This window comes from Macrobrachium nipponense, chromosome 7, assembly GCF_015104395.2.
Source record: "Macrobrachium nipponense isolate FS-2020 chromosome 7, ASM1510439v2, whole genome shotgun sequence".
NCBI lineage: Eukaryota > Metazoa > Arthropoda > Malacostraca > Decapoda > Palaemonidae > Macrobrachium > Macrobrachium nipponense.
In genome coordinates, this window is record NC_061109.1 from 96,877,695 (window position 1) to 96,905,194 (window position 27,500).

At 35.5% G+C, this 27,500-nt stretch overlaps 1 protein-coding gene across 1 annotated transcript in view; it reads left to right on the plus strand.

Annotated features, from left to right (window-relative positions):
* LOC135217691 (serine-rich adhesin for platelets-like) overlaps positions 1–27,500 on the plus strand; it is a 486,754-nt gene that overhangs the window by 203,855 nt on the left and 255,399 nt on the right. The window contains exons 4-6 of the mRNA XM_064253667.1: positions 3,590–3,764; positions 4,470–5,510; positions 14,451–15,589. Of these exons, the coding sequence (XP_064109737.1) occupies positions 3,590–3,764; positions 4,470–5,510; positions 14,451–15,589 (2,355 nt within the window). The remainder of the gene's footprint in view (positions 1–3,589; positions 3,765–4,469; positions 5,511–14,450; positions 15,590–27,500) is intronic.

A 27,500-nucleotide genomic window follows, 5' to 3' on the forward strand; every position in this document is an offset into this window, starting at 1 on the left:
TTATATATATAGTTTTTTTATATATGTGTGTGTGTGTGTGTGTGTGTGCCTATATGTATTATCATATAGTATATGTGTACATAAATGGTTATATATATTATATATATATATATATATATATATATATATATATATATATATATATATATATATATATATATATACTAATTACACTTACCCTCTCCCCATAGAAAATCCTTCTGACGAAGGCCATTCAACAACGTTCGTCGCCTCTGCTACTTGCTTTCTCGGCGTTGGTTCAATACCGTCTTCAATTTCTTTGAGACATTCCGACGAGTCAGTTTATAGGATTCGATCCTTTCCAATCTTATTGAGGATTCCTTGAAGAATTCTCACCATTTTCACTTTCATTGGAGGTGATTGTCCGAGAGAGTCGGGCAAGATTCCTGGTGTAGCTGTCGGGGGTCTTTGACAGGGACCCTCAAATTTCCGTTAAGTTTTTTTAGGATATATTTCTTCTTGGTTTTATCTTCTTACTATAAAGTTGCCCCTTATAAATTCTCTTCCACTGTTATTTTTCCTTTCTCTTCCTGTTTTCACTCGTGTTATTTATCATCTCTTCTTTTTTTTCTTCCAAATTTTCACACTACTATTCTCTTCGTCCTCCTCGCCTTCAACTGTTTTCCATATTTTTTAACAATAAGTTTCATTACCGCACTAACGTTTCATTCACTTTATTTTTTCCTATAACATCAAAATTTGTTGTCTTATTTCTTCTGGCATTTTCTTTCCTTGTTTGTTTTATTTAAGATTTGTAGTTTGCTAATATTTTTTATAATTTAGGCAAATAAGAGAAAACACAACATTTACGGTATGTGAAATGATTGCATGAATTCAGTTTTCACTTTTTCGGCAAAATATAAAGAAAAACACATACTTCACTCGATGAGTTTACAGGCAGAATTTTCTGCTTCTAGCAAAGGAAAATATATATTAGTTGTTACATTTTTCTCTTTTTAGTAAACAAAAATCCTGTATGACCCACACACACGATCCATTAATATTTCTGTAACATTTTACCTGTTGAATATCTCTCTCTCTCTCTCTCTCTCTCTCTCTCTCTCTCTCTCTCTCTCTCTCTCTCTCATGTTAATTACAAATATTTATTTGTTTAATTGCTGCAGTTACTTCACTTTAAATATTCACAATGTATGTAAAATGACATTCCTTGTTGCGAAAAAAACCCCACTCACATTCAGTATTCAAAGTAAAAATTCTCAGGCATAATGTACCACGAGACTTTTAAAAGATTTTGATTATATCGTATAAACTGCGAAAGGATGAGGAGTCTGCCAAATATCACAGAAAGGATAGTGGTCGAGTAAAGACTATAACGTAGGAATCGGATTGGAAGATGACTTGTAGAAAATGAATACTATATGTCCTTGCCTACATACACACACACACCATGTATAATAATTTTGATCGCATCACTGTGACATTTTATAAACGCAAACATTAAACTGCAAATATTGTTTAATATCCAATTCGCTCTACCACAGTTATTATACCGAAGGGGGATCATAATTGATAAGTGGTTCGTCATCTGGTGGACCACAGGGATATCTACGGCAAAGTCAGTATCAACGTATATAATACCTTTCTTGACAGTCTAGTGGTGTAGAGCGTCCCTGAACTTCGTTGGTTTTCGCTGTTAGGCGGTCCGAGTTCACCAGGTGACGACCACTTATCAGTAATAATTCCCATTCGGTATCATATCCGAGGTAGAGCGAATTGGATATTAAACGACATTTGTAGCTTAATGTTTGTGTAATATATACCGAGATATTTTTCAACTGAGCAACGGCGGGTAAAGAAACACGAAAACAATATTAAATTGTTAATTAGTCGATAAATATGGCGGTACCAATGCATGAGTCCTGGAGCTACTTCGGCATCTAGTTTTTCCAGGTTCCTTTTCAAGGATCTTGGGATTGTGCCTAGTGTTCCTATGATTATGGATACAATTTCCACTGGCACATTCCATATTCTTTTTATTTCCGTTTTAGGTGTTGATACTTATCAATTTTTTCTCATTCTTTCTCATCTACTCTGGTGTTCCATGGTATTGCTACATCAGTTCTTCTTGGTTTTGTCAATCAGCGTCAAGTCTGGTCTATTTGTACGTATCAACCTATCTGATCTGATACCATAGTCTCAGAGGATCTTTGCCTGATCGTATTCCCTCAGGTTGGTGTTCTTACCCAGTATTTCTATAAGCTAGCTAGTGTTCCTTGCGCAGGCTCCAATGGAGGGCTTTTGCTACTGAATCATGCCTCTTTTTGTACTTGTTCTGTGCAAGCGCCGGACATTCGCTTGCTATGTGGTTTATGGCCTCGTCTTTCATATTGCAATTCCTGCATATGGGCGAGATGTTATTTCCATATCTTGTTCTTTGAACATATCTGTGCCGCAATTAGCATTCTTTATGTTTTCTTCTTGTGTTGTTCTCCCTTCTGTAGCCATTGCCGTGTTTCATTGCTAGCCAGTTCTTTAGTGTGTCTCATGTACTGACCGTGCATTGGTTTGCTGTGCCATTCTTCTGTTCTGTTTTTCATTGTCCTGTCGCTGTATATTACTGGGTCTTTGTTTATGTTTATCAGCCACTCTTCCCTTGCACTTTTTAGCCACTCGTCTTCACTGAATTTTAGTTATTGCTACTGTGCTCTGCTCTATGTTGACGCAGTCCTCGGTGCTTAGTAGACCTTTCCTTCCTTCCTTTCGTGTTATGTATAGTCTATCTGTATTTGCCCTTGGGTATAGTGCTTTTTTTAGTCATGTGTTTCCTAGTTTTCTGGGTTTTGCTGTGGAGTTCAGCCTTCGTCCACACCACTACTCCTGCGCTGTATCTGATTACTGTTACTGCCCATGTGTTTATGGCTTTCTGCAATTTTTTTTTTATTCTAAACTCCATCCTGATGTCCCCAGATACAATCCTTACAGTCTGGATTAGGGTATCTATTTCCTTGATGCTCTTACTGTACAGCTAGGTGTCGTCCATGAACATGAGATGGTTAATTCTGTTGCCTCCTTTCTTGAGTTGGTACCCAGCATCCATCGTCTGCAGTACTTTTGTTATGGGAATCATGGCATACGCGAAGAGTATGGGGGACGTGAGTCGCCTTGAAAGATCCTTCTCCTAATATTAACCTCTGCTAGTCTTATGATCTTATCCCAGAGCTTGTAAGTATTGTATTCCAATTGCGCATTGTATTTTTTAGGAAGCTGATGGTGTTTTCCTCTTCCCCATATATTATCAGACATTCTATTAGCCACGTGTGCGGTATTATATCGAAGGTTTTCTTGTAGTCAAGCCATGCCACGCCTAGGTTGGCTCTCCTTTTCTTACTATTCTTCATTACCATTATTATTATTATTATTATTATTATTATTATTATTATTATTATTATTATTATTACAGGCTTTTTGAGTAGTCCTCATATGCTCAAACAATCATCGTTGACGCTCGGAAAGTTTCACACATTCATTTTCTTTATTGGTCTGTTAGTTTATATGTAGTTGTTACTTCGTTTCTATTTTTTCTAGTCGTATTCTTCTCCTTTTGCAGAGTCGGAGGTTGGACTGACAGCTGCGAAGGGTCACCGTCTCCGGCAAGTAGCATTGGAGGTTTAGGGTCCATGGTGGAAACCCCCCCGGAACCTTCTAGACCCGCTCCCATACTGGACAGGAGGGACTCCAATCGCTCTCTAACGGGGCGAATCCAGCGCCGGGACTCTAGTAAGGTACGTGTGTTGAATTACCATTATCTTTCAATAATGAACAAAGTATCTAACTAACGTTGCTCTCTCGCTAAATATAGTGGTGAACATTACGCTTGTATTACAGATAAAAAGTAAATGAAGTGTTGATTTAGGAATATTTATGCAATGAAATACTGAGATTAATTTTCTTTGAACAAATTTGAATTGGTGCGCACTTTTTCATTTTGTTGCTTGGTAGGACAATTAATATGTACTTTAGATTGAAAAATTATGATTGCAAAATAACAATTCAAAAAGGGAGCTTTCACCGGTACTTTCTCTTAAACAGCAAGTACCAAAGATGAATATCTTGGGACAGAGTCATTTACTAAGTAATACAGAGGGGTTATAAAGTGAAAATGAAATACGAGTTATACAAAGTGAAGACTTAGGCCCTAGCATTATATCTGTATAGCTTAAGTCGGGAAATAAAATGATAATTACTTCATTATATACTTCAAAGATAAATGATCTTTAAACTAATTACAGAAGTTCAGTAAGTTTTGAGAAACGAAAAGGGGAATTCGACAAAACGACCTAATATAAAAAATCAAATCTAATAACTGAGTGACGAGGACGGCTGATAATTTACAATAATAATGAAGATATGTGATATTTTCGGTAGCCTCTGCCAATGTAAGCCAAAAATTCGGCAGAAAGCAACCAAATTTTCTCCCTTCCTTCCAGGAGCTTTTAGTGGCCTCTCAGCAGGGAAGTCCGAAAAGAGGTTCAACTAACCCCTTCAGAGCCTCTTGGATTCCACCCGATGAGTCTTCAGAGGTCACAATCACACAGGAAACCTCCGTAGACTTGTCCGCAACCTCCACTCCATACTCGTCCGTTGGTGGTCACCGCTCCACGTACGCACCTTTGTCCGAAGGGAGCAGGAACATCTTTGACGTCGAGAGGAACGTCAACGGACCTATTCCAGAATCAACTCCGTCAGTGCCACAAGAAACGATGGATTTGCTCAGCCATGAGAGTCCAACGTCCGGCGGGAGAGACAGGCTGGAGGACATGGTGACTTCCTCTATCAGCATCAGCAGCAGCCAAGATCTAAGTGGCGGCAGAAGACACCAGACTGCAGGAGAGAAGATGTTTCCTAGTAATACGACATTTAGTGGTGGGGGTGGAGATTCCAGTGGTGGTCGTTTCAATGAGAACACTGAAGAGAAGAGATTCCAATCCGAAGATATTTTTGACAAAAGTAGTAGTAGTAGTTATTTAAGTGCCGGACAGAAGATTTTTGGTAGCAGAGACGAAAGTGATGATAAAGATGTAAGTGCTGACAGAGCGATAGGTGATCGCAGTGCTGCAGTTAGTGCAGACCTTAAAATAGGTGAAAAGAAGGCTGTGGATGATAGTAGTACAAGTGTAGGGCAGAATCTTATGGCTGTGAGCAAAGAAAACACTACCTACGAAAGCACGACGACTCGCACTGAGACGCACAACAGTGCAGCCACAAATCCTTACACGTACCATAATATTAATGCACAAAGCCCTGTCGCAGATAACAGATACGATACCAGAAACTTTAACTCAACCCTTTACGGGGACAATAATTACGAAACTAAAAACATTTTCAGTACCAGCAAACAGACTGTGAATGAAGTATTCAGTAAAAGTATATCGAACGAAAGAGAAAGTAGCCCCCCGAGTGCCATGAAGGATGATAAACCATGCAAAGAAGAAGTCAAAAGTACAACTGGGGAGAATATTATTTCTGAGGTAAGGTGTAATATGTTAAGTTCCTATGACCCTTTATTGATGCTAATATTAGTATTCATTTATTTTTCAAAAATTCATTTGGTATGTAATGGTAGTAGATTAAGTCTTCTTAGAAAAGCTCTTCTACTGTGTAAAAGAATTCTTAGCTTTTGTTGTGAATCAGATTTTTTCTCTCACTATTCAAAAATCAAATTGTCTCTTACATCTTGACTACGTTATTTAAATCACTTATTCATGAAGCTACTTCAAATGAAAGATAAATTATTCAGCACTGTTCTACAATCCCACTCCGCTCACTTTATTTGAGGAGGGAAGTGCTTAAGGTTATCAGTACAGAAGTCATCTATATTTTCGACACTTAAAATTGACTAACGTACATGAAAGACGGGTAGATATCTTGCATGGAAAAATCTCTTGTTATGTGAACTTCAGAACCATCAAGCATTCATTATTTCCGAACTATCTATTATAATCCCTCTTGACGAATCTTATTTTCCATTTCATATATGTATCAATTTTTTAAGTGTCATTGACTATCAGTGATCATGGTCGTCAGTTGTTTCTATTATTATCATTATTATTATTATTATCATCATCATTATTATTATTATTATTATTATTAGTAGTAGTAGTAGTAGTAGTAGTAGTAGTAGTTGTTGTAGTAGTAGGGAACATTATTATTATTATTATTATTATTATTATTATTATTATTATTATTATTATTATTATTATCCGAATTCAAAGGCATAACTATTCTTTTACTTTCTGTCAAACTATAAGTGAAGCTATTAGAATTAGTTATTGTTATTCTTAGAGGAAAGATAGGTTGCAGAAAAAGATGATGTGGTAAAGGTGGAATCGAGGTATAAATGACAAGGGAGAGAGTTTGTGGAAATGTATTTCGGTAGCGGCTTTATTTGTTGGATTCTGAAGGTTTTCAAAGAAGCGTATGCGTATTTTGTAGTTTACTAATTTTGTAGTAAAGCATAGTCAATAAAAAAAAATTTGTGTACGTAATTGTAAGGTATATCTATAGATTATTTGTTTGGAGCAGTGGTTGCAAATGTAGTTAAGAAAAGTGAGCTTGATGAGAAGTGGGAAAATATATCGAGAAATAATTGAAATTTGAGCTAGGTCTCAAAGCAGAGGGATGGAAGGAATCGACGAGATTGAGTAAAATTTCAGAAAGGTTAGAAACGGGAATTAAAACAGTAAGATGTCAAATGAGGAAAAAACAGGTTTAGTAAAGGGAAGAAAGTAATTATTTGAGGTTCAGCTGTAGGACAGAAGAGGGGATCGGGTACCGTATGCAGAGGCGGAGATGAAACGGAGAAATGCGAGAGAAAAAGAGAGTAAGAACTTTGGGGAGAATTAGGTGTTCTATAGTGAAGGAAATGAAGTGTGACATCTCAATACACAAATTGATCATTGAATAAAAAATGAAGTTGTGAGATTGTTTGTAAAATGAATGCAGTCCATTGGCCAGTGGAGTGAGTATTTAAAAAATGTGTTGAATTTAGATGATAGATGAGAGGCAGCGCTGAATTGAAAAGTGAAAAGGATTAATTCAAGGTTTAGAATGCTGGGGAGAGTGACTGAGGAAGACGTTACAAAGACAGCTAAGATGTTGAAGAATGGTAAGATACCGGAATTGTGGAAAGCTTTAATGTTTTAAATATACTATTTATAGAATTAGATTTCTTGATTTCAGGCTCTTAATTTAGAACTGAAAAAAATCATTTGAAAAACCGATATAAGCACAGACCACTTCGCCATCATAATGAAAGGAAGAAGATAAGGGAGAAGCTGGCATTCATAACATATAATGGCCGTCCATTAGGGAGAAACACTCTGTCGACAAAAGAACAACAACTGCGTAAACAAACGCTTCCCATCATTAGCCCTGGAAGGCATCAGCGCAGACCCTCAATTATAATAGCTTTCGCCAAAGGAGATTACGGTCTCTTCCGCGCACATCTCTCAGATTATTAGATAACTGGCGACTGACGATGCTCGAAATATTTTGGTAGAATTACGAGGGAAAGGAGGAAATGCGATCACTTGTGTGACTTCAGTTATTGCACATGTTATTAGTTATTTATCTATTTATCTGTATATTGTAATTTTTACAAGTGGGCTTAATATTTGCACAGATGGAATAATGAGAGGATACAATTATAGGAATGCAATATGGCTGCAAATTTCTTGGCTTGGAAAATGAGAGTGTATGGAGTGTGAAATAGATGATGTTTGTAGGAGATAGTTTTGTAAGAGGACTATGAAAGAGAAAGTTGGCAAGAGGAAAGCTTTATGGATGCGTAAGAGATGGAGCAGTGAATGTTAATATGGATATTGGAAGAATGGGAATGGTTTATTCAAGCAGGTATTAAAGAATAAATGTGACAGGTGACGGCAGAATGAGTGAAGAGTTTAATTCCAAAACAGGTAAAGCAAGAAAGGTAGTAGGAACAGTGCAAAAGTCTTTGAAGACTTAGAGGAGTATTTTTGAAAGCAAATGATCACATGAAAGCATGATAGTGTCACGTCTCCTTTAAGGACAAGATGCCTGAATGATGAATGATAACGAGAGAGGGAAAACATAGTTAAGATGAACCGTTTCTGTGGTATATTTGGAAGGAAGAAAGGTCTGGGAGGGATAGAAAATTAGGCTTACGAAGACGCAGTAAAAATGGTCGGATAAATGAAAAGGTGGTTCATGGTGCTTTGAGATGGTTTGCTTAAGTAAACTCGACAATAGGTAAGTGCAAAAAATGTATAATGACCAAGTATTGGAGGAAAGGGGGAGACCGAGAATGTGCTGGTGTTGAAGATGTGTTGATGCCGGAGAGACCTAGTATTCATAAATCGCTAGAGTATGTGTGCACGATAGAGGTAAGTAGCTTAGTGGGGTAATGGAAACTCTGCGCATTATTGATGAGGCTCACGTAGAGGAAGTGATCTCCACATGATGTTCATCCTTAATCCGTAGTGGAAGGATGAACCAATCAAGAACTCTTAATTTTAATCTAAAGTTAGATATAACTCTTTTGTAACTGTAAACAGTTTATTGGTGAAAACATTTAACGTAAAGAAAGATGAAAGTTTATGAGAAACAATAATGTGCCAGTCCCATGTTCGTTGTTTTGATTCGCATTCAATAAAGGCGCCATCCATATCCATACCAGGGGTAAGCCGGGAGTAATCTCTTTCAAAAGAATCATCAGTCAGGAGATTGAGAACCGGTATACGAGTTGTCCGATTTCGGGTGTAACGCATAAGGCCCCAGAGAAAGCTGGAATTTTCGTTGTAAGATTAAAAATATTTTACGATATTTCGTAGTGATATGTTTTAATTGGTAAACGCTATATTTTTGTTAGTTGCATGATGGAAAAAATATAGTCTTCATCAGGTTAAAGATTACCGTTGTCGATTTTCATGTTTGTATCTGTTGACTTATATATATATATATATATATATATATATATATATATATATATATATATATATATATAGATAGATAGATAGATAGATCGCTATATATTTATATATAATACATACATACATACTATACATATAGACATATATAAAATACACACACACACATATATATATATATTATATATATATATATATATATATATATAATATATATATATATATTATAAATATAGATATATATGCAGAAGCCAGGTACTATGTCGTACCTCTAAGTAAATGGGGATACAATCCACAATGAAGTAAATTCCTCTTGTAGTTTAAAAATATATGTTACTTGTATAGGATTAAAGCTTTCGACCATCAACTGAGGTCTTGTTCACTTTAGTGAACAAGACCTCAGTTGATGGTCGAAAGCTTTAATCCTATACAAGTAACATATATTTTAAACTACAAGAGGAATTTACTTCATTGTGGATTGTATCCCCATAGATATATATATATATATATATATATATATATATATATATATATATAATATATATATATATATATATATATATATATATATATATATATATATATATATATATATGATGGATAGATAGGTTAAAACCTTCCTTCTTTTTTCTTTGCAAGAAAGTCTTCCAGTTTAACATTTGAATTCCTTTCGCCGATTCTTCTAAACGAACAAGGACCTATAGTTAGTATTAAATAAATTTGTACAGAGGAGGAAACAGAAATTAATTGGGACAATGGGTCATTGTAGCTTAGATCTTAGACGCCGTCAGGACTTCTGTTCAGGTGATGATAAAATTTATCCTTTACCCAAGACAATTCAAAAAGCCATGAAAAAGATACAAAGGTACGAAGAAGTTCGAATAATATAATGATTTATTGATTTAACGTTACGTACCATAACAACAGCTATTGTCGTGGACGCCGTTCAAAGGTTGTAATTACTCTTATCGAAATGTGTGTGGGCCGTTCATCTTACATTTGGCGTTCGCATTAACTTACGAAAACATCACACGTTGATATTATCGGTCCAAAGAGTCCAAGGGGAGTCAAGAACAGAAGCATCTAATGGTAATCTTAGCAGCGTAATAGCTCAAGTCCCAAAGTCACAATTGGTAATGAAGTCATTTCTCGCAATAAACAAGTAAGTCCTCTATGACGTTATGCTCGTTTCGCACGGTTACAAAACACTCGATACAAGCATGTGAGGTATATGAAATGCCTCACTGAGATGGCTGTAAGGTTTCACCGTAAATGGTCATCTCAGATGAAGGTATACGAAACAATTTCATCAAAACTGTAGTAGACAGATCATAATTCTTTCATATTCCATATAATTAAAATTTTGAACAACCAATAAATCACTTCTAAGTAATATTAAGAAAAATCATAACAAAAATTAAAAGACAAAAAGTGTCGCAGGGATACAAATCTCAGTGTCAGACGCAGATCTGATCTCATGAATTTCTCATGACAACAACTGTATCAATTCCATGATAAGAAACTCTACACATTGTTATACCAGTCTGATGGTTTCTTTGGACAGTAGATCTGAAACACCAGCCGGTTGGTCCACTTTCAAAACATATGGTTTTTTTAGAAGAAAGTAACAGAAGGTAACAGGAAAAAAGAAAGAAAAGATCAGTTATTAGAAAAAAAAGGTCAGTTAACAAATAAATGAATTAATACATAAAGATTTAAGTTAATTCTAAAATACAAACAGAATTGCTTTGTGGTAGGAATGTGTTGCATCTTGCTTAACCGTTTGAGGTTTATTGCACAAAATCCTCGGGGAGAATGTTCCACAGTCCAACGGCGTGAGGAATAAAGGACTTCTGTAAAAGAACATCTCGACAGCGAGGCGCATTCTCAGCCTATTGGTGCTGCTCTTCAGCAAATCTGGTTGCTCTGTGCAGAGAAAGAGGATCTCGGACAATTGCTTATGTGGAAGATCTCTTTTAAAATCCAACTTATTAAACATTTACAAACAAGAGACCATCCGTCTATGGTCCAGGTCATAACTGCTAATGTTAGAAAACAGAAACCTACCATCACGAGACACTGTGTCCAGAAGAGGTAAATCCCTGGCAGAGGGAGACATCCAAAACAGCATTCCACTAAGAAAGGACAAATGACCTTCAACAAGTTGCATCGATTTCATCAGTTAGAAATATATAAATATAGGTACAATACCTAACTTATGCTGCGTTTACTACTGCTTGAAAGTAACAATTTTTTACAGAGACCCAACTGGTTGTTCTAATTGTCAGTTTCATGAAGTTTCATTAACAAACGATAAAACCTGATAGCTACAAGTTATGAGAGTCACAGTAACTAGTGCCTTCATGTAGGAGTAGTTTTATAAGATACACACACACACATATATATATATATATATATATATATATATATATATATATATATATATATATATATATGTATATATATTATATATATGTATATATATATATACATATATATATATATATATATATATATATATATATATGTATATATATATATATATATATATATATATATATATATATATATATATATATATATATATATATATATATATATATATATATATATATATATATATATGAGTTTGAAAGTAGTTAAGAGTATGAAAACCACCACATTAAAACGTGATTTGTGTATCACTCATCACCACAGGTGATACTTATTTATATATATATTTTTGCCGTGTTATGTTTGATATAATATATATATATATATATATATATATATATATATATATATATATATGTGTGTGTGTGTGTGTGTGTGTGTATGTATGTACTTATGTATGTATATGTGTATATATATGTATGTATAAATTTACGTATATAACGTGGAATCAGAGGAATTTATTTCTGGTGATAAATTAATTTCTCGATATATTGTGTTTCGGATCCCACAATAAGCTGTAGGTCCCGTTGCTAGGTCACCATTTAGTTCCTAGCCACGTATAAGTGTTCTGGTTAAACTAAGAGATACTTAACTTATGTATGTATGTTAAGCATGTAATGTTATAATAGACAGAGGGTGTGAAGACTGTCTGCTATAGAGGCCAAGTTACTTTAAGGGGTAAAAAATTGTATCGTAGAAATAATGAGTTAGCTTGATGTAAAAATGTGGCCAAGGCAAGGATGTTGTATCATCCTTTGGCTGTGTTATACCATCATAGATGGAACTGTGAGATGAAATCAGAAAGAGTACAGTAGACAGAGGTGCAAAGTCGTGAGATAAGATGGGCTGTGAAATTATAATGCCTAATGTTTGGAGATGTTATACAGGAGTGCCGTCATTGCTCTTCACCGTAGACACTGCAGAGTCCTTTCGGCCCCTTACATCAACATCTTACTTTCCACCTTCTCTTGACAATTATGTCATAGTGCGACTGCGACGTTTTCCTCCTATACCACCTTTAAAAACTGATTTATTGTCAATTTCAGTTTAATTGCTGAATGACCTCATAATTCCTAGCGCTTGGCATTGACTTAAATTTTGTATTCCAGTTCTAGTTACGAAGCAGAGGTGATTAGGGATATTAAAGAGGAGTGGTATGAACAAGTTTGAAAGCGTTTGCAAAAGGGAAACGTTAAGTAGATGTGACTAAAAGTAAGGCTGTGATGATAATGAGAATCAGAAATATGTAGTAATGAGCACTGAAAGTAAGATAAATTCGAGAAAGAGAGTATGATTTGTATGCATTAATATAAAGGGAAGTCAATAAATGGCGTGACGGAGGTATGTCAAAGGAAGCACAAGATTGCTTGCAAGACAGCGTGTATAAGGGATTCAGCGTGCTGGTGGTGAGCTAGCTATCTCTGTATGTGTATAAAGTGGGTCATATGGGAGTTTGCTGCACAAGTCCTTCATCCACGGCTGACCAGTTTAAGTTTGTATATATATATATATATATATATATATATATATATATATATATATATATAATATAGATATATATATACATATATATTATAACATATATAATTATATATATATTTATATAATATATAGTATATATATTATATAATCTCTTATATATATATAATTAATATATTAATATATATAATTATTATATATAATGACTGAAAGGAAGTGGGAATCATTTAGTAATGACAGTACAAAGCCTCTTTACTGAATGGTGCTTATATAAATTTTACGAAGGGAAGCAGAAGAGCATGCTACTCCGGGCAAACACAATTCCCTCCTCTGATGGATGGTGTGAAAAATGCATAGCGGTTGTCTTTATATGAAGAGGTTTACAAAGACGAAATAATATTGGATTCAAGTTCAAGTTTCTCAGGGTGCAGAGAGTTTGTCTTCAACTCATTTTTATGAAGACCTGTTGTACTGGAACGCTTTCCATTACACTGGGACAATTTCATATTAACTGGTTTCTTCATGCATCTTGATTTAAAAAATTTTTGAGTGTTGTGTGTATATTAAGAACGACTTTATGGTGCCGGTACACCGAAATTTTTTGTTTAAAAATAAATTGGCCATCTATTATACATAAATTCAAATTTGTTAGGCTTAACTTATAAAGCAGTTCTTTAAGAATTTTTGCATGGAATATTCCATAACTCTCATAATTAACACTGTTAAGCCAAAGATAATATTTCGATATCGTTTATAACAACTGTAATTTCGGAAATACGATTTTCATTCATGCTATTTATTTATTTATTTATTTATTTATTTATTTATTTTTTAATTGAATTATATTTGATCAAATATCAATAAGAAATTAGATCTTATATGAAGCTGTTCTTTTCTGATCTAAAATCTTTTCTTTCGATTATCGTAGTAATTTAAGAGTAGATTTACGTGTGAACAGTTTATAAATGGTTTAAGAATTTGTTTCTCAAAGTTTCCTGTTGTAGATTTTAAAACTGTTAGCAAATTGTCGTCTCTGACATAATTGAGCCATCCATGTAAGTGACAAAGCTGTCTCAAAGACACTCAAAGTTCCATTTGTTCCCCCAGTGGTAGACTATAGTTCTAAAATATCAGAATTATATGAGTAAACGACATTAAGATGCAGGATTAATAGTAGTATGACATTTCCTCTATCTATCTATATATATATATATATATATATTATATATATATATATATATATATATATATATATATATATATATATTAATATATATAATTATATATATATATATATATATATATATATTATGAATATATATGTGTGTGTGTGTGTGTGTGCGTATGTGTTAGTATGTTAGTGTTTGTGCTTGTGCAGTTGAGTGTTTGTAACTTATATATCTTTGTCAATACACACACACACACACACACCACACATATATATATATATATATATATATATATATATATATATATATATATATATATATATATATATGCAGGTATTTGTGCGTTCCTGTTTAAATATGGAAGTCTTGCCAAGAAAAAGTAAATGTTTTTAATGAATTTCTTTTTATCTTTTTTTTTAAAAAGGTTATCACCACGTCCTCAGCGAGTCTGCCTTCTGCAAACGACTCCCTAGTGTCAACCGACCTCCTTGGATCATATGACATCCCAGACACGCCTCCGAACACTGCCACCAACGCCCCAGCATCTCAGATTCCTGCTAGACTGGCGGAAGTCGAGGTCGGTCTCAGACTTCTTGGCGTCAAGCCTGAGAGGAGTAGAGACACTTCACAAGACTGGTGGCCCACGGAAAGCACTTTCACCAGTACTTCCTCCAGATCTCTCTTTAGCGATCAGAGTTCCTCAAGTGCCGTGGAAGAGAGTAAGAAAGTGAGGGGTTCGTTATCAGGTAGTGTTTTGGCCAGAGATAAAGCATTAAGTAGTGTCGATGAGGAAACTGCTTTCACCTCGGAGAGTAAACTCAGTGACTCAACTAGCAATGAAACAAGTTTGCTAGGTGGGAGAACAACAGAAGAAACCTCAACGGACAGTGTAGAATCTGAGGAAGACGCCAGCACTAGACGTGTTAGAGAGTACATAGCTTCTCTGAGTGCCCGTTTGCGGCAATTGCCAGACGAAAGTAGTCTTAGCAGTAGTTCCGATTTCTTATCAACGCCTCCCACATCTGCCACTTTCCCAGTCACTCCGCCGAACTCGGCGAGGATCGTTGGGGAAGGGTCAACAGAAACCCCGCCCAATTCCGCTAGTCCTTACAGCCCTTTCAACAACCCTAGGACCTCAACTAGTACCCCTCCAAGCTCTGCTACTTACCGCCACGTGTTCGGTAGCAGGAGAGCCTCGGTGGATGCTTCGCCTTCACCCGTATCCCCGGGGATTTTCAACCTCTCTATCAACAGACGTTTATCTCTGGACACCCCTCCTAATTCCGCCGACCTTATCACAGCCACACCCCCGAATTCAGCCTCCTCACAAGTCATGTTTGGAGAAACACCGCCAAGTTCTGCAGGATTCTCAAATACTCCCCCGAGCTCGGCCGGACTCAGCGGCAGCTTCGATACTGGCTTGGCGGGAATGACTGGTCAGACGCTGAAGAGAGCTGTGTCCTGTGACTCCGTCAGTTCTGATACTTCGGTTACTTTAGGAGAGCTTGAAGACACGAGCGGCCAGGTCACAGGATACCTTTCCATACAGCTCGTCTATGACAGGTAAGTGCAGGTGTAGTCCTCTTGTTCGTCACTGTTTCTTTTTTTGTAATATTGCCCAGTAATGATACAGGTGTTGTTGATGTAACCAGTAGTCGGACATTGTAGAAGGGCCTGGTTACATACTTGTCGTGAAATGTTGAGTGGAAACCAATCTTTATTTTAATATTATACGGTGAGTGCGCATACACGCGTAATATATATGTGTATATGTATATGTATGTAATGTATCTAGTGTGTAAATATGTATAGTATATTTATGTATTTAAATTTATTTAAATGTACTTGCAGTATGAAATATATCCTTGTCAGGAGTTGGATGTTTGGATGAATTCGTATTTTATGTGAGGACAGAATTCCAACAGTTAGGTCTAATTCCTGAAGGACGCTACGTTTTAGCTTTCTGGTCCATCCGTGTCGGCTACTGCTAAGTTTCCCATCATGTCTGTCACTAGAAATAATGCTATCATGATAACTTTAGTAATCAAAGTGCAATTTTAACTTGAGTTTCTTCTCAGAGACTAATTAGGGCAATCAGTAAGAATTGATTAGATGATAAGATTATTTGCAATCGTTAAGAGTTTTTATTCGTGCATTAGCATAAAAAAAGGAGCCTTTAAAAGCTGAAAAAGCTCTATGTCATTCTGGTACTTCCAGAATTATAAGCTAGGCAGACTCACTCGAAATGAATAATGATATAAAGAAATGTTGAAGTAGCATCTAAGTTTTGAACGTTTACTATAGTTGAAAAGTAAATAAGGATAGGTCTAGGGTTTTTTAAGTCTTAATAAGAAAAAATTAAACTGATGTTAGTAAGAATGATACTGTCTGAAGATTCTTAGAGAACACAAGAACGCATGGAACTTTGTAAATGAAAGAAAGAACGGAAATAGGAATAATGTTACATAAATCCCTTATCGTCAAGCGCGCTCGTGCACACAGGCCCATATTACCTTGGATAGGTGATGAGACAGAACACATTCATTCCTTACCTTTGCTTTATAAATATATCTGAAATCCAGTATATCATTTTGACCAGTCTTCCTGACGATCCTTTTCTAACAATACTATTTGCTTTCATGTACTGAGTAAAAACGAAAATAATGAAAAAGTTAATAACACTGTCAAGAAACTCATTCCTACTTTAGGTGCAGGAGTGTGCGTTTTTATCTCATTTTCTTTCACTCATTTGCTCCAGAATTTGGCCCCCTCGTTCCCAGAGAATTTGAAGAATGACAGTTTTTCCCAGGTTGTTAAAAAGCTAAAAAGCGCCCCATCTCCTCTGAAGGATACTGATGTTGGGGTTAATGCTATATGTAAGGAAGATTTCCCAAGAGGAATTTAGCATGTTGGTGTTTATAAATGTTGGCTTTGTTTATATTATGATATTGAATAAAATGAATATCTAAATACTTCGGGTTGCGCAGTACTTATAATTGGTGAGTAAATAAAAAATAAATTACTACGTGGTTTTCACTAATTAGTATCTTTAAAGAAACGATACTATTATTTATATAAATAACCAGGAAACAAATTTTTTTTTCTATCTTTAAAAAGACCTTGTGACTTTGGCAAAAAAAGGGAGCGATCAAAGGTCACCCTTTTTCATCTCTGGGGCTTTTAAGGAAACTTTACATCGCTTTCCACTCCCATTCTTACTCACTAAGTGTTGCTGTCAGGCGTTTTTTATCCAACTCCTTCTTCTCCCGTTTAACCGGCGCGGTTCGCTAAAAGGGCTTTGGTATTGCGGAATGGAGGTGTATTGGTCGGATTCTGTCCTTTAGAATTGCCCCACCCCCCTCCCACCTCCCCCCGCCCAACCTCCCACGAAAAAAACATCCGTCGAGAACAGGTCATGGATCGGGCATATTATACTCCATCCCTCCCTTGATCAGAAATTCGAATGACAGCTGTCACACAGCAAGAAAGGCAACACGTCAACCATATTTGTTTTGCGCCGTTCGAAATGTTTTCTTTTTTCGTAGGGGAAGAGAAAATTATTTCTATATAGTATATAGTATATATATATATATTTATATATATATATATATATATATATATATATATATATATATCTCGTTATTTGACATATTGATTCATTTATATAGAATATATATATAATATATCTATAATATATATATATATATATATATATCTCGTTATTTGACATGTTGATTATATATATAGTATATATATATATATATATATATATTATAGATATATATATATATATATTATATATAGAGAGAGAGAGAGAGAGAGAGAGAGAGAGATCTTTGTATGCGTTTTTTTTTTGCTCATGTTTAATGTTCCGTAGTTTGTCATTTTTATTTGCCACAATGCAGTGCTAGATTTAATATTCGGTCATGCTTCTATATATCATAACGAAGTAGTCTCTCACTTACCGCAAACATTATAGTCCCTCGAAAAGCTTGGTAATTTGGCCACGGTCTAATAGCCATTAAATAACATGAGATCTCAATAACTTCACAGAATGTGAATTGTAAAAATTCGGATTTTTACAATCAAATTTATTTCAAGGCTTCTTTTCTATTTTTGTGCCATTGTATTAAATAACAAACATATCATTGAAAATTTCTGTGATTTTTCATTTTCTTTGTGAGAAGTGAGTTTACTTGAAATAAAACAAAACTTCGAGCGACATATCAGTAATTGTTCACGTTTTGCAAATTTTTATTAGGATTAGGACCGCCACTATACTTTTTGACAAGTATCAGATCTTCCTTAACGATTTCGTTATGGTGGTGAATCGGCAAAGAACAAGTTTATTGTAATTTTAACGGAAATCTAAAGATGTTCCATTAATGGGGATTATTTTTTATGTAAGTCGGATCTTATAGTTCATCTAGGATTTGAAATGATGAATGAGACATTATTTCCTCTCCTGATTTTTCCTGTCCAACGGAAATTTCACATAAAATTGGTTATAATAGAAGCTGGTATGATGTGTAACTCACAGTGAAATGGGACATATAATTACAATTTGTAGGTTTTTGTCACTGACTACTTATGAAAATGGTAAAGTCTGCAATTGTTGGTAACATATTTCTGCATAATTGTCTTTCTTGTCACCCATTACCTTTTAGTCCCCAACGAGAACGATTAATTATACGAAGTGACAAATATATGTTAGTTTAAACCTAGAGCACTTTAGTCAACATACAATAGAATACGTATATAAGCCGAAAAGGTCCACATTACGGAGTATATGCAGACCTAAATCACAATATAGAGTAGAATATGCTGCAGTGTCCCAAAACAAAACATACCAGTTCTCTCTACCTGGTGATGCTTCAGTATTTACAGCTGAGTTATGTTCAATAGCATCAGTCATAAAAATAATTGAAGAAACTTTATGTAATGATTTTGTGATTTTTAGCGATTCAAAAGAGCCCTAGAAGCCATTTAGAATTATAAACCAAAAATATAAAATTGTACAATAAATAAAGCTATTACAACATAAGTTGTATAATGATGGAAAAGATGTAGAAATATGTTGTATCCCTGCCCGTACGGGGATTAAGGGAAATGAAGAGGCTGATAGAGCAGTTGAAGAAACAGCCAATATGACAAGATCAAATGTAAGTATCCCTCTTAATGACTATATAACACACAAAAGGGCATTAAAAATTAATGGCAAATAAAATGGATTGAAGAACCTGAAAATAATATAATAAATTAAAGCAAATAAAACATGGAATTAAAAAATGGAGCTCATCATAACAAAGAGAGACACGCGCAAGTAATTTTAACACGTCTCCGAATAAACCATACCCATCTGACACTTGGACACTTAATGAGCAACCCACATGATCCAGCTCCCGAATCCTCAGAATGCAAAGTGATAATAACAGCAAAACGTGTTATGCGAGTGTCCAAATTATAACCAACACCGGTTATCAACTTTAGAAATGGATCGACTGGCGAAGCTTTATCAGAGTCTGCAATATTTTCAATTGACCCAAATTTAATATTCATGAGGAAATATAAGTTGATTGATGAAGTATAAAAAGTTATTTATGAAAATGCAAAAGCCTACGGGGCAACTAATAGAATAAATCCAAATTTTGAAAATGTTCGTTATTCTGATTTTGATCATTACTCGGTTTTATTTATTTATTTATTTTATTTTATTATGCAGATGGAAACTTCAGTATATGTATTTGATGTATGCATGTGTTCTAGTGTGGAAGCATATGCCTTTTTGCATAATTCATGTTGAAATTTCATTATTACATTCATCATTTAGTCCCAGTGTTTAGCCTAATGCTTAGACCTGGTACTCCATTTCATTTTAATCCTTCTGGTCAATCCGAAGAGAAGATGTTAATCTGCTCAGTGGTGTGGTTAAACTACTTCAATAGTGATAATAATTAAACGGCAGGAAGACGCCACCGGTGAAATTACAGAAGGATCTTGCGGATCTGTTCTTCTTTGTATGGTCAAGAAGGGGCAGCACCTAAAGACAGGTCATAGCACCCTGCACAGTGCCCCCTTCTTTACTCAAACTAGAGGCAGGGAGAACCTGGCCATGGTTTATTATGAATCAGTAGGTAGGCCTAGGAGACACCCCAGTTGCCGCATCCCTAGTTCGCAGAGACGGTTAGGTTGTGTTGCCGGTGAAAAAGTATCAAGCCTCAAAATTTAAAGTCAAATTCAAAAACGTTTATTGACATAGATACATCAAATGAGATGCATTATCATGCTAATACAACCCCAACAAAAATTATTATTACAATGCTCCTTTATCTATTTCAGTAAAACCTTGGAAACTTGTTAACAATTCTTTTTGTGAAATTATAATCAAGCTTTGAGCGAGGCTTTGGCTCCGGACCACCTTTCTGTGAAGTCCAGGCAGAATTAATGAACAAAAAGTCAGAAAGTGGAAGGTATATGAAGAATGGAAGAGTAAGAAAGACAAACCTGCTTTTTTATGACAGTCGCAGATCTTCCACCACGCACCGAACGGCAAGGAGAAAATCATATCAGTAGATGGAAAGGCAAACAATCAGAGTAACCGGAAAAAGCATGTTGAACCAATCACTTCACTAAATCTACTTGATCATATGACTAATATGCTGTTTGTTTCCAAGTACTCTTGAAGGAATTGTCATTTATTTTGTCCTGGATTATTATTCCTTTTCCTCAGTTTTCAAACTTATTTCAAATTCATCACCCATAACGGTAAAGAATGTAAAATCATTTTTTTCATGATAACTTGCTGTTTTTCCATCAAAGCTTCAAGAATGTCTTGACTTTAGTCACAAAGCGTTCTAAGGACAAGGATTTTAGGGGGGACGGTTTTGGGGGTGGGGGGGGCCGGGTTGTCGGAAGGGATGCGGATGCACTAGATGGATTAAAATGGAAGAAGTAATGTATCTCTGCCCGAAGGTGATGAGAAGACTATTTGTTTATTAAGATGAGAAAGGAGAAAGAATCTACTAAAGAGATCATTTACAAAGTTTGCATTAAGAAAATTGTGGAGGATTATTACTTTACTTTCCACTATGATAATAGTATTTCCACATTGTTAGCAACTTTATTTTTGAGTTCATGTGTCAACGATTTGAGATTGCGTATAGCCGGTATGTGGAGAGTTAAAATTTTAATGTAGTGAATTTGAAGCATGGTTTCTTTTCTGAATGCCAAGTAATACTACCAAATTTTGATATGGAAAACTTGAAAGTTCGTAGCTGTCTTTGATAAGGTGACACTCAAGTGATTGGCTCACAACCGGCAAAATGAAGTAAGAACAGATCTTCAATAATTTAAATACCGCTCTCAACAACTCTTGAATTTACGGAACGTTGAACCTGACTCATATCTGAAATGCCGAATGCTGAGCCTGAATACTGATTCCGTCAACTGAACCCCCCACAATACTGAACTTGAACGTGGACCCCTTTAAATATTAAACTTACTGAACGCCGAACCTTCTTAACACTGAATTTCTTGAATGTTTTAACCGTTTACTAAACTTCATGAATACTGAAGTACCTGAAGCTGAACCTAAGTATTGATCCGCCTTATCGAGCGTCTGTCATTCATTTACCTTTTCCGTCATTGAGAATGAGGCGGAGCCTGGATGAAGGGGTCTTACGGCAGTGCTCTTATATCCGAAATCCATAATTACCAAGGGATCTAAAATCAATTTGTTTTGCGTGATAAAGCCCTGGATGCTGCTCATGCCTCTCGGCATCCCCTTTAGCTACGTTGCGTTGCGTGTAGATAAATGATTACTTTTTTTCATTTGTGTGAACAGCTGTAGGTTAAAATCTTCAATTATAGATTTTGTTAAGATCACTTAACTTTTCTTTGGTTTGTTAGTAAGAAATTGGAAAACGCGCGCGTGACACACACACACTCACACGCACACACACACACACACACACACACACACACACACACACACACATATATATATATATATATATATATATATATATATATATATATTATTATATGTTATATATATATACTATATATATATATATATATATATATATATATATATATATATAATATATATATATATATATATATATATATATGCCGTAATGATTACCTTACATCATACATCAAACGGTTTGTACCGTCTTTGAACTCGAACGCTTCCGTTTCTCCTCTTTATCTAGCATAACAGAAGCCGTAGGTCGGTGTCAGGTCTTGGTCATTGATTGATTGATTGATTATGTCTGTTAAAAACTTAAAAACTGGCGTCACAACATCTCGGTTATTGACACCGAAATAAATTTAGATAGAAAGTAGAATTAAATATAAAATTAATTTGATATAAGAAATTTAAAAATATATTTATATAAATATAGTTGTTCAAATATATTAATTCTTACATAGATATTCTATTATATAATCTAAATTTTGTTGAGGAGGCCAGCCTCCCTCATAAAAATGTATAACTGCTCTATATTACAATCCTTTCCAAGAATTGTAGATAGGATAAAATTACCTCCTCTATCACATCCCCAAGACAGGAACCTATGTCTCAAATTCCCAAGTCTGGGACATTCAACCAGCAAATGTCTCACAGTCAGGGACACAGTACAATCATCGCAAAATGGAGGATTTTCATGGGACATCAAGAACCCACGTGTGAGTCTTGTATGTCCAATCCTCAATCTGCACAACATCGTTTCTTGTTTCCTTGGCATATACGGATATGACCAAGGAGACACTGATGAAGTGATACTGCACATATTTGATTAGTTAAAATATACTCCCACTGGGACTGCCAACATTTTTTAATTCTCTGACCTACCAGAGGGTACAAATCCCGATATTGTAGTAGGCATCTTGTGGGTTCTGGGGAGCTAACCGCAGACTTTGCAAGTTGGTCAGCTTTCTCATTCCCAGCTACCCCAACATGGGAAGGAACCCAACAGAACTTTATTTGTTTCCCTCTTATTTTTAGTAAAAGCAGCCATTCCAATATATCTAAAATCAGAGGGTTTAAAGGGTTAAAAGATTCCAGCGACTGAAGAACACCTCTTGAGTCACAATATATAATAAAATTATTTTCATTCCGAATTAAAACTTCCTTTAAAGCCTTTAAAATTCCATATAATTCTGCTGTAAAAATCGATGCAACAGATGATAACCTACCGCTTCTCTCTACATAAAGGAAGGCTACACCAAAGCCGACGCCTGCATCTGACTTTGAGCCATCCATGAAAACTGCAGTGGAGTTATCATGTTGCAAAGAGTGTTCTAAAAATATTGACCCATGGCCTCACTGGACAATTCTGTCTTGGTAAAATTAATATATCTACAAAATTTTACCTCTGGAAAGTTCCAGGGGGGGACTAACTGAATATTTTGCTGGTAAAATCTCGATTCTTGGCAATTTAATTCACGGACAATGACATTTACTCTAAAAGCGAATGGATGAGGTTGCTTGGGGTGACTTTCATAAAACTGCCAATGCCTTTCATTTCTCATACAAATGCTGGTTAAAGACTTAGGTAGTCTCTGGAATCTATACCAGCTCCGAACCAGCAGACGCTTATAATGAAGAACTAGTGGCCCCTCATCAGCATCTACAAGCATGCTCTCGGTGGGAGATGATTTAAATGATGAATTGAGTTGAGCATTTTAAGGCTATTTGGCTTCGCAATTTACACCTCGCACCCATAACTTAATTTTGGTCATTCGTTCTTCTCTTTAGATGGTGTGTTGAGCACTTGTTCTTTTGTACTATATACATTTTAAGCTATATTGATTTTTGTAATTTTTTTCTCCAAACTTTATTTATGTTTGCAGTTTGAAGATGCCTATAGCACATGTGCGAAACGTTTCGTGTGAATAGATTATGGACACGTGTGCCCATATAGTCTACTAAATTCACATCAACCGTGCATTTGATGTCTAGGCCCGTCCCTTACGACGCCCCTGATTGGCTGTTGATAAGCCAGTTGCAGGGCAGGATGTATGTTCCACCTCTCCTGAGGGATACGTCTTTCAAATGTATACCTCAGGAGAGGTGGAACATGCATGCTGCCCATGAGAACTCTCGAGAGAGACTGAGAGTTTCCAGCCTTGTAACTGGCTTATCAACAGCCAATCAGGAGCGTCGTAAGGGACGGGCCTCGACATCAAATGCACGGGTGATGTGAATCTACTATAGCTACTTCTACACATAAACAAACAGACATAACTTCCATGTCATAATTTACTGTTCTTTAATTCCATCTTCTATTGCTTGAAGGCACACGCTAGGCAGACTTTTTTCCCGGGATCCCTACGTAATAGGGAATATTGCTAAGGAGACATGCCGCAAGACTTGCGTTTTTCTTTAATGCCATGATCTCATCTGCTTATCCTATAAAGAGTTTTATAATAGATTTATCTTCATTTGAATAATACTCAGTGGATTATAAAGCAGCACCTTTTCCCCCTTTTTTTACTCTCCTCTCCGTTCCATTCCTCCCCACTTTCCTCTCCAAATCAACGTCCACCATCCATCCCCCAGTTGAATTGGCAGCCCTGCAGTTATTGTTGCCCGTGTATGTTTTATTAGCTCCGTATGTCACTCAGCTTTTCTCTGAAATATTGCCGAGTGCCGTCATTGCTCCGAAAGTTTTCGTACGTTTCAGGAAATGATGATTTTAATCGCCATGATTTCCCATTCTGAATATGAAATGAAATATTACTACTGGGTGTAATTTTACCTTTTAAGTGGATTTTCCATCTTAAAAGTTTTTAAAGATTAAGTTATTCATAATCCCCCCACACACACACAAATATACATACATACATATATATATACACACACGGGCATATATATGTGTATATATATATATATATATATATATATAATTAGATATTCACACACACATATATATATACATATATTTAATATTGCTTTGGGAAAATGGGGCACTGTGTATAAATCGTTCAGTTTTCTTAGGTATCCATATAAGGACTGGTACATAGTGGTTGAAAATTCCAAACATATACATATGCTAGAGTGACAGTACAAGCGAACACACATATGGCGGGAGAACAAATAACAAATTCACGCCTGATATCATGTGGGAAAAAAGGAGGAGGGGGTAGTAAGCTCGTAAGTGTATGAAGTCAGTACTTTTTCTACAGATCTTGTTTAACTAAGGAGGCGGGGTCACACCCATGCCCTAGTCCAGTGTTTCCCAACCTTTTCGAAATAATTACCCCAAAATTCAATTTGGCAATTTTCAATTACCGTATTGAACGTATACGCAGTAATATCGGATGTTTTTTTTTTTTCTTTTTTCACAGTCGCCAGATGAACTACATGGGTCATATAGCCCGCTATTGGTTGTATATATTTAAGGATCCAACACAAATGCAAACTTTTCTGTTTTTATGTATATCAAAATCAACCATCACAATTGCAGAATATTTAATACAATAATAATACATATTATTCAGTGATCACTTTATGTTTGCTTTGGATTTTCAGTGTGAGGGTTGATGTTGCATTGCCTGTTCAATTTTTTCCATTCTGGGCTTGGTTACAGATGACACTTTGAGTCTGTTACGTTTCTTGGTCTTCATTCCAAAGACACCTCGACGAACTCGAGTGACGCTAGCTGCGCAAGCATTAGAGCGGCAACTATCTAACTGGCGCCTCACAGTGCCAGTCGTTCAGAACATCCATTACCCCCAAAATGTGCGTCAATTACCCCAGTGGTCCATTAACCCAATGGGCGTAAATTACCCCGGGGTTGGGAAACCCTGCCCTAGTCCCAAGTCATCTAACTACCTTTAAAGTCCAATTGACAGTTTGAACGGTAATTTCAGAAATAATGAAAGACTTACTAAAAGAAAATGAAAACCGAATAAATAAGTTTTGTGTGACCTTTCCATCGTTGTATTTATTTGGCCAACTACTGTCTCCGTTGGTTCCACTTCAAACAATTTAGTAAGATATCTCGTTGATATTCGGAACCCGTTGATTGATACTATTTTTGGTATTAATATAAAGTACTACGCTGCTGACTTGATAAATAAATTGAATAATGTACAGACTAATAGTGAATCCAAGCATGTGTTTTGATGTGGCACGATTATTCACAAAGGTACCTAACGACGATCTGTTAGAATTTTTATCTGATACCGTAGAGAGCAAACAGGTGGATATAAAATTTTCCAATAAGACTTTAAAAGAACCGATTGAAATATGTGTAAATGTAAATTTGAATTCAGCAGGAAATTTTTCTCTCAAAATATTCGTATGGCCGTGGCTAACCCTTCATCTCTAGTTTTAATCAATTTGTATTTGAATTTTTGAAAGCAGAATATAAAACAAAATCATTCCCAGCAATGTATTATGGTTCAGTTATGTTCACTTCCTAATACGAATTTGGCCAGGAAATGAAAATGTAAATACTTTCTTTGGTTAATTAATTGAATTGGTTCCGTCAATAAAATTCACTGTGCAGATGTGCAGATGGAAAATGATGTTATCCTACCCATGTTGGATTGCTTGATACACAGGAGATGTAATGGGTATAAATACAGGAATGTACAGACATTCTATTCCGGTCAAAGCAATAAAATATGAAGTCAAGTTTTACATCCATGTTTTTAAGAGCATTACGTATGCGTAGCCCTTGTCCATCGATAATGGAATAGATATAATTAAGAATACAGGTAAGAAATTTATATGCTCTGATTCTCTGATAGATGATAAATTATAAGCGGAAAAAAGACGTTTTATGACGACAACAGTGAGACTTGCACCATTAAAAAACATGCTAGTGCTATCATAATAATATTTTGAAGAATATTTTTCGTTCCCTTAAGAAATCGGAAGTTAATGCAGCATTTAAGAAAAATGAAGGAAGAAATAAAAAAAAAAAACTCTCCTGACTGTGGTAAAGGATGTGTATATTAAATCCCGTGAAATCCTAATAGCAACTTACATAGGCCATACTGAAAAACCATTGAAAAAGAGATTGGAACACTATAAACAACGTATAAGATATTTGCTAGTGAACTGTGCAATTATTCAATTAGTTTTACAGGCAAAAAAAGATAAGCTCATTCCAACAATATACATGAAAGAAACAAAATCGAGTCCAGTTATACGAAAGAAAGCTTTTGTAACAATATGAATATCGCCCAAGGTCCAAGGGTGGTGGTGCTGTCAGTGCACCTTACACGGTGCACTGTAGGCATTACATGAGTTTCTTTCCCGCATCTCTTGGACCCCTAGCTGCAACCCCTTTAATACCTTTTACTATATCTACGGTTGTATTCATTTTATTCCCATCTTTCTTTCCACCCTGTCCTAACAGTTGTTTCAACATTATTCTCAGTGTTGAATGACCTCATTGGTCCCAGCACTTGGCCTTAGGCCTAAATTTTATATTTCAATGACAACTCCAATATC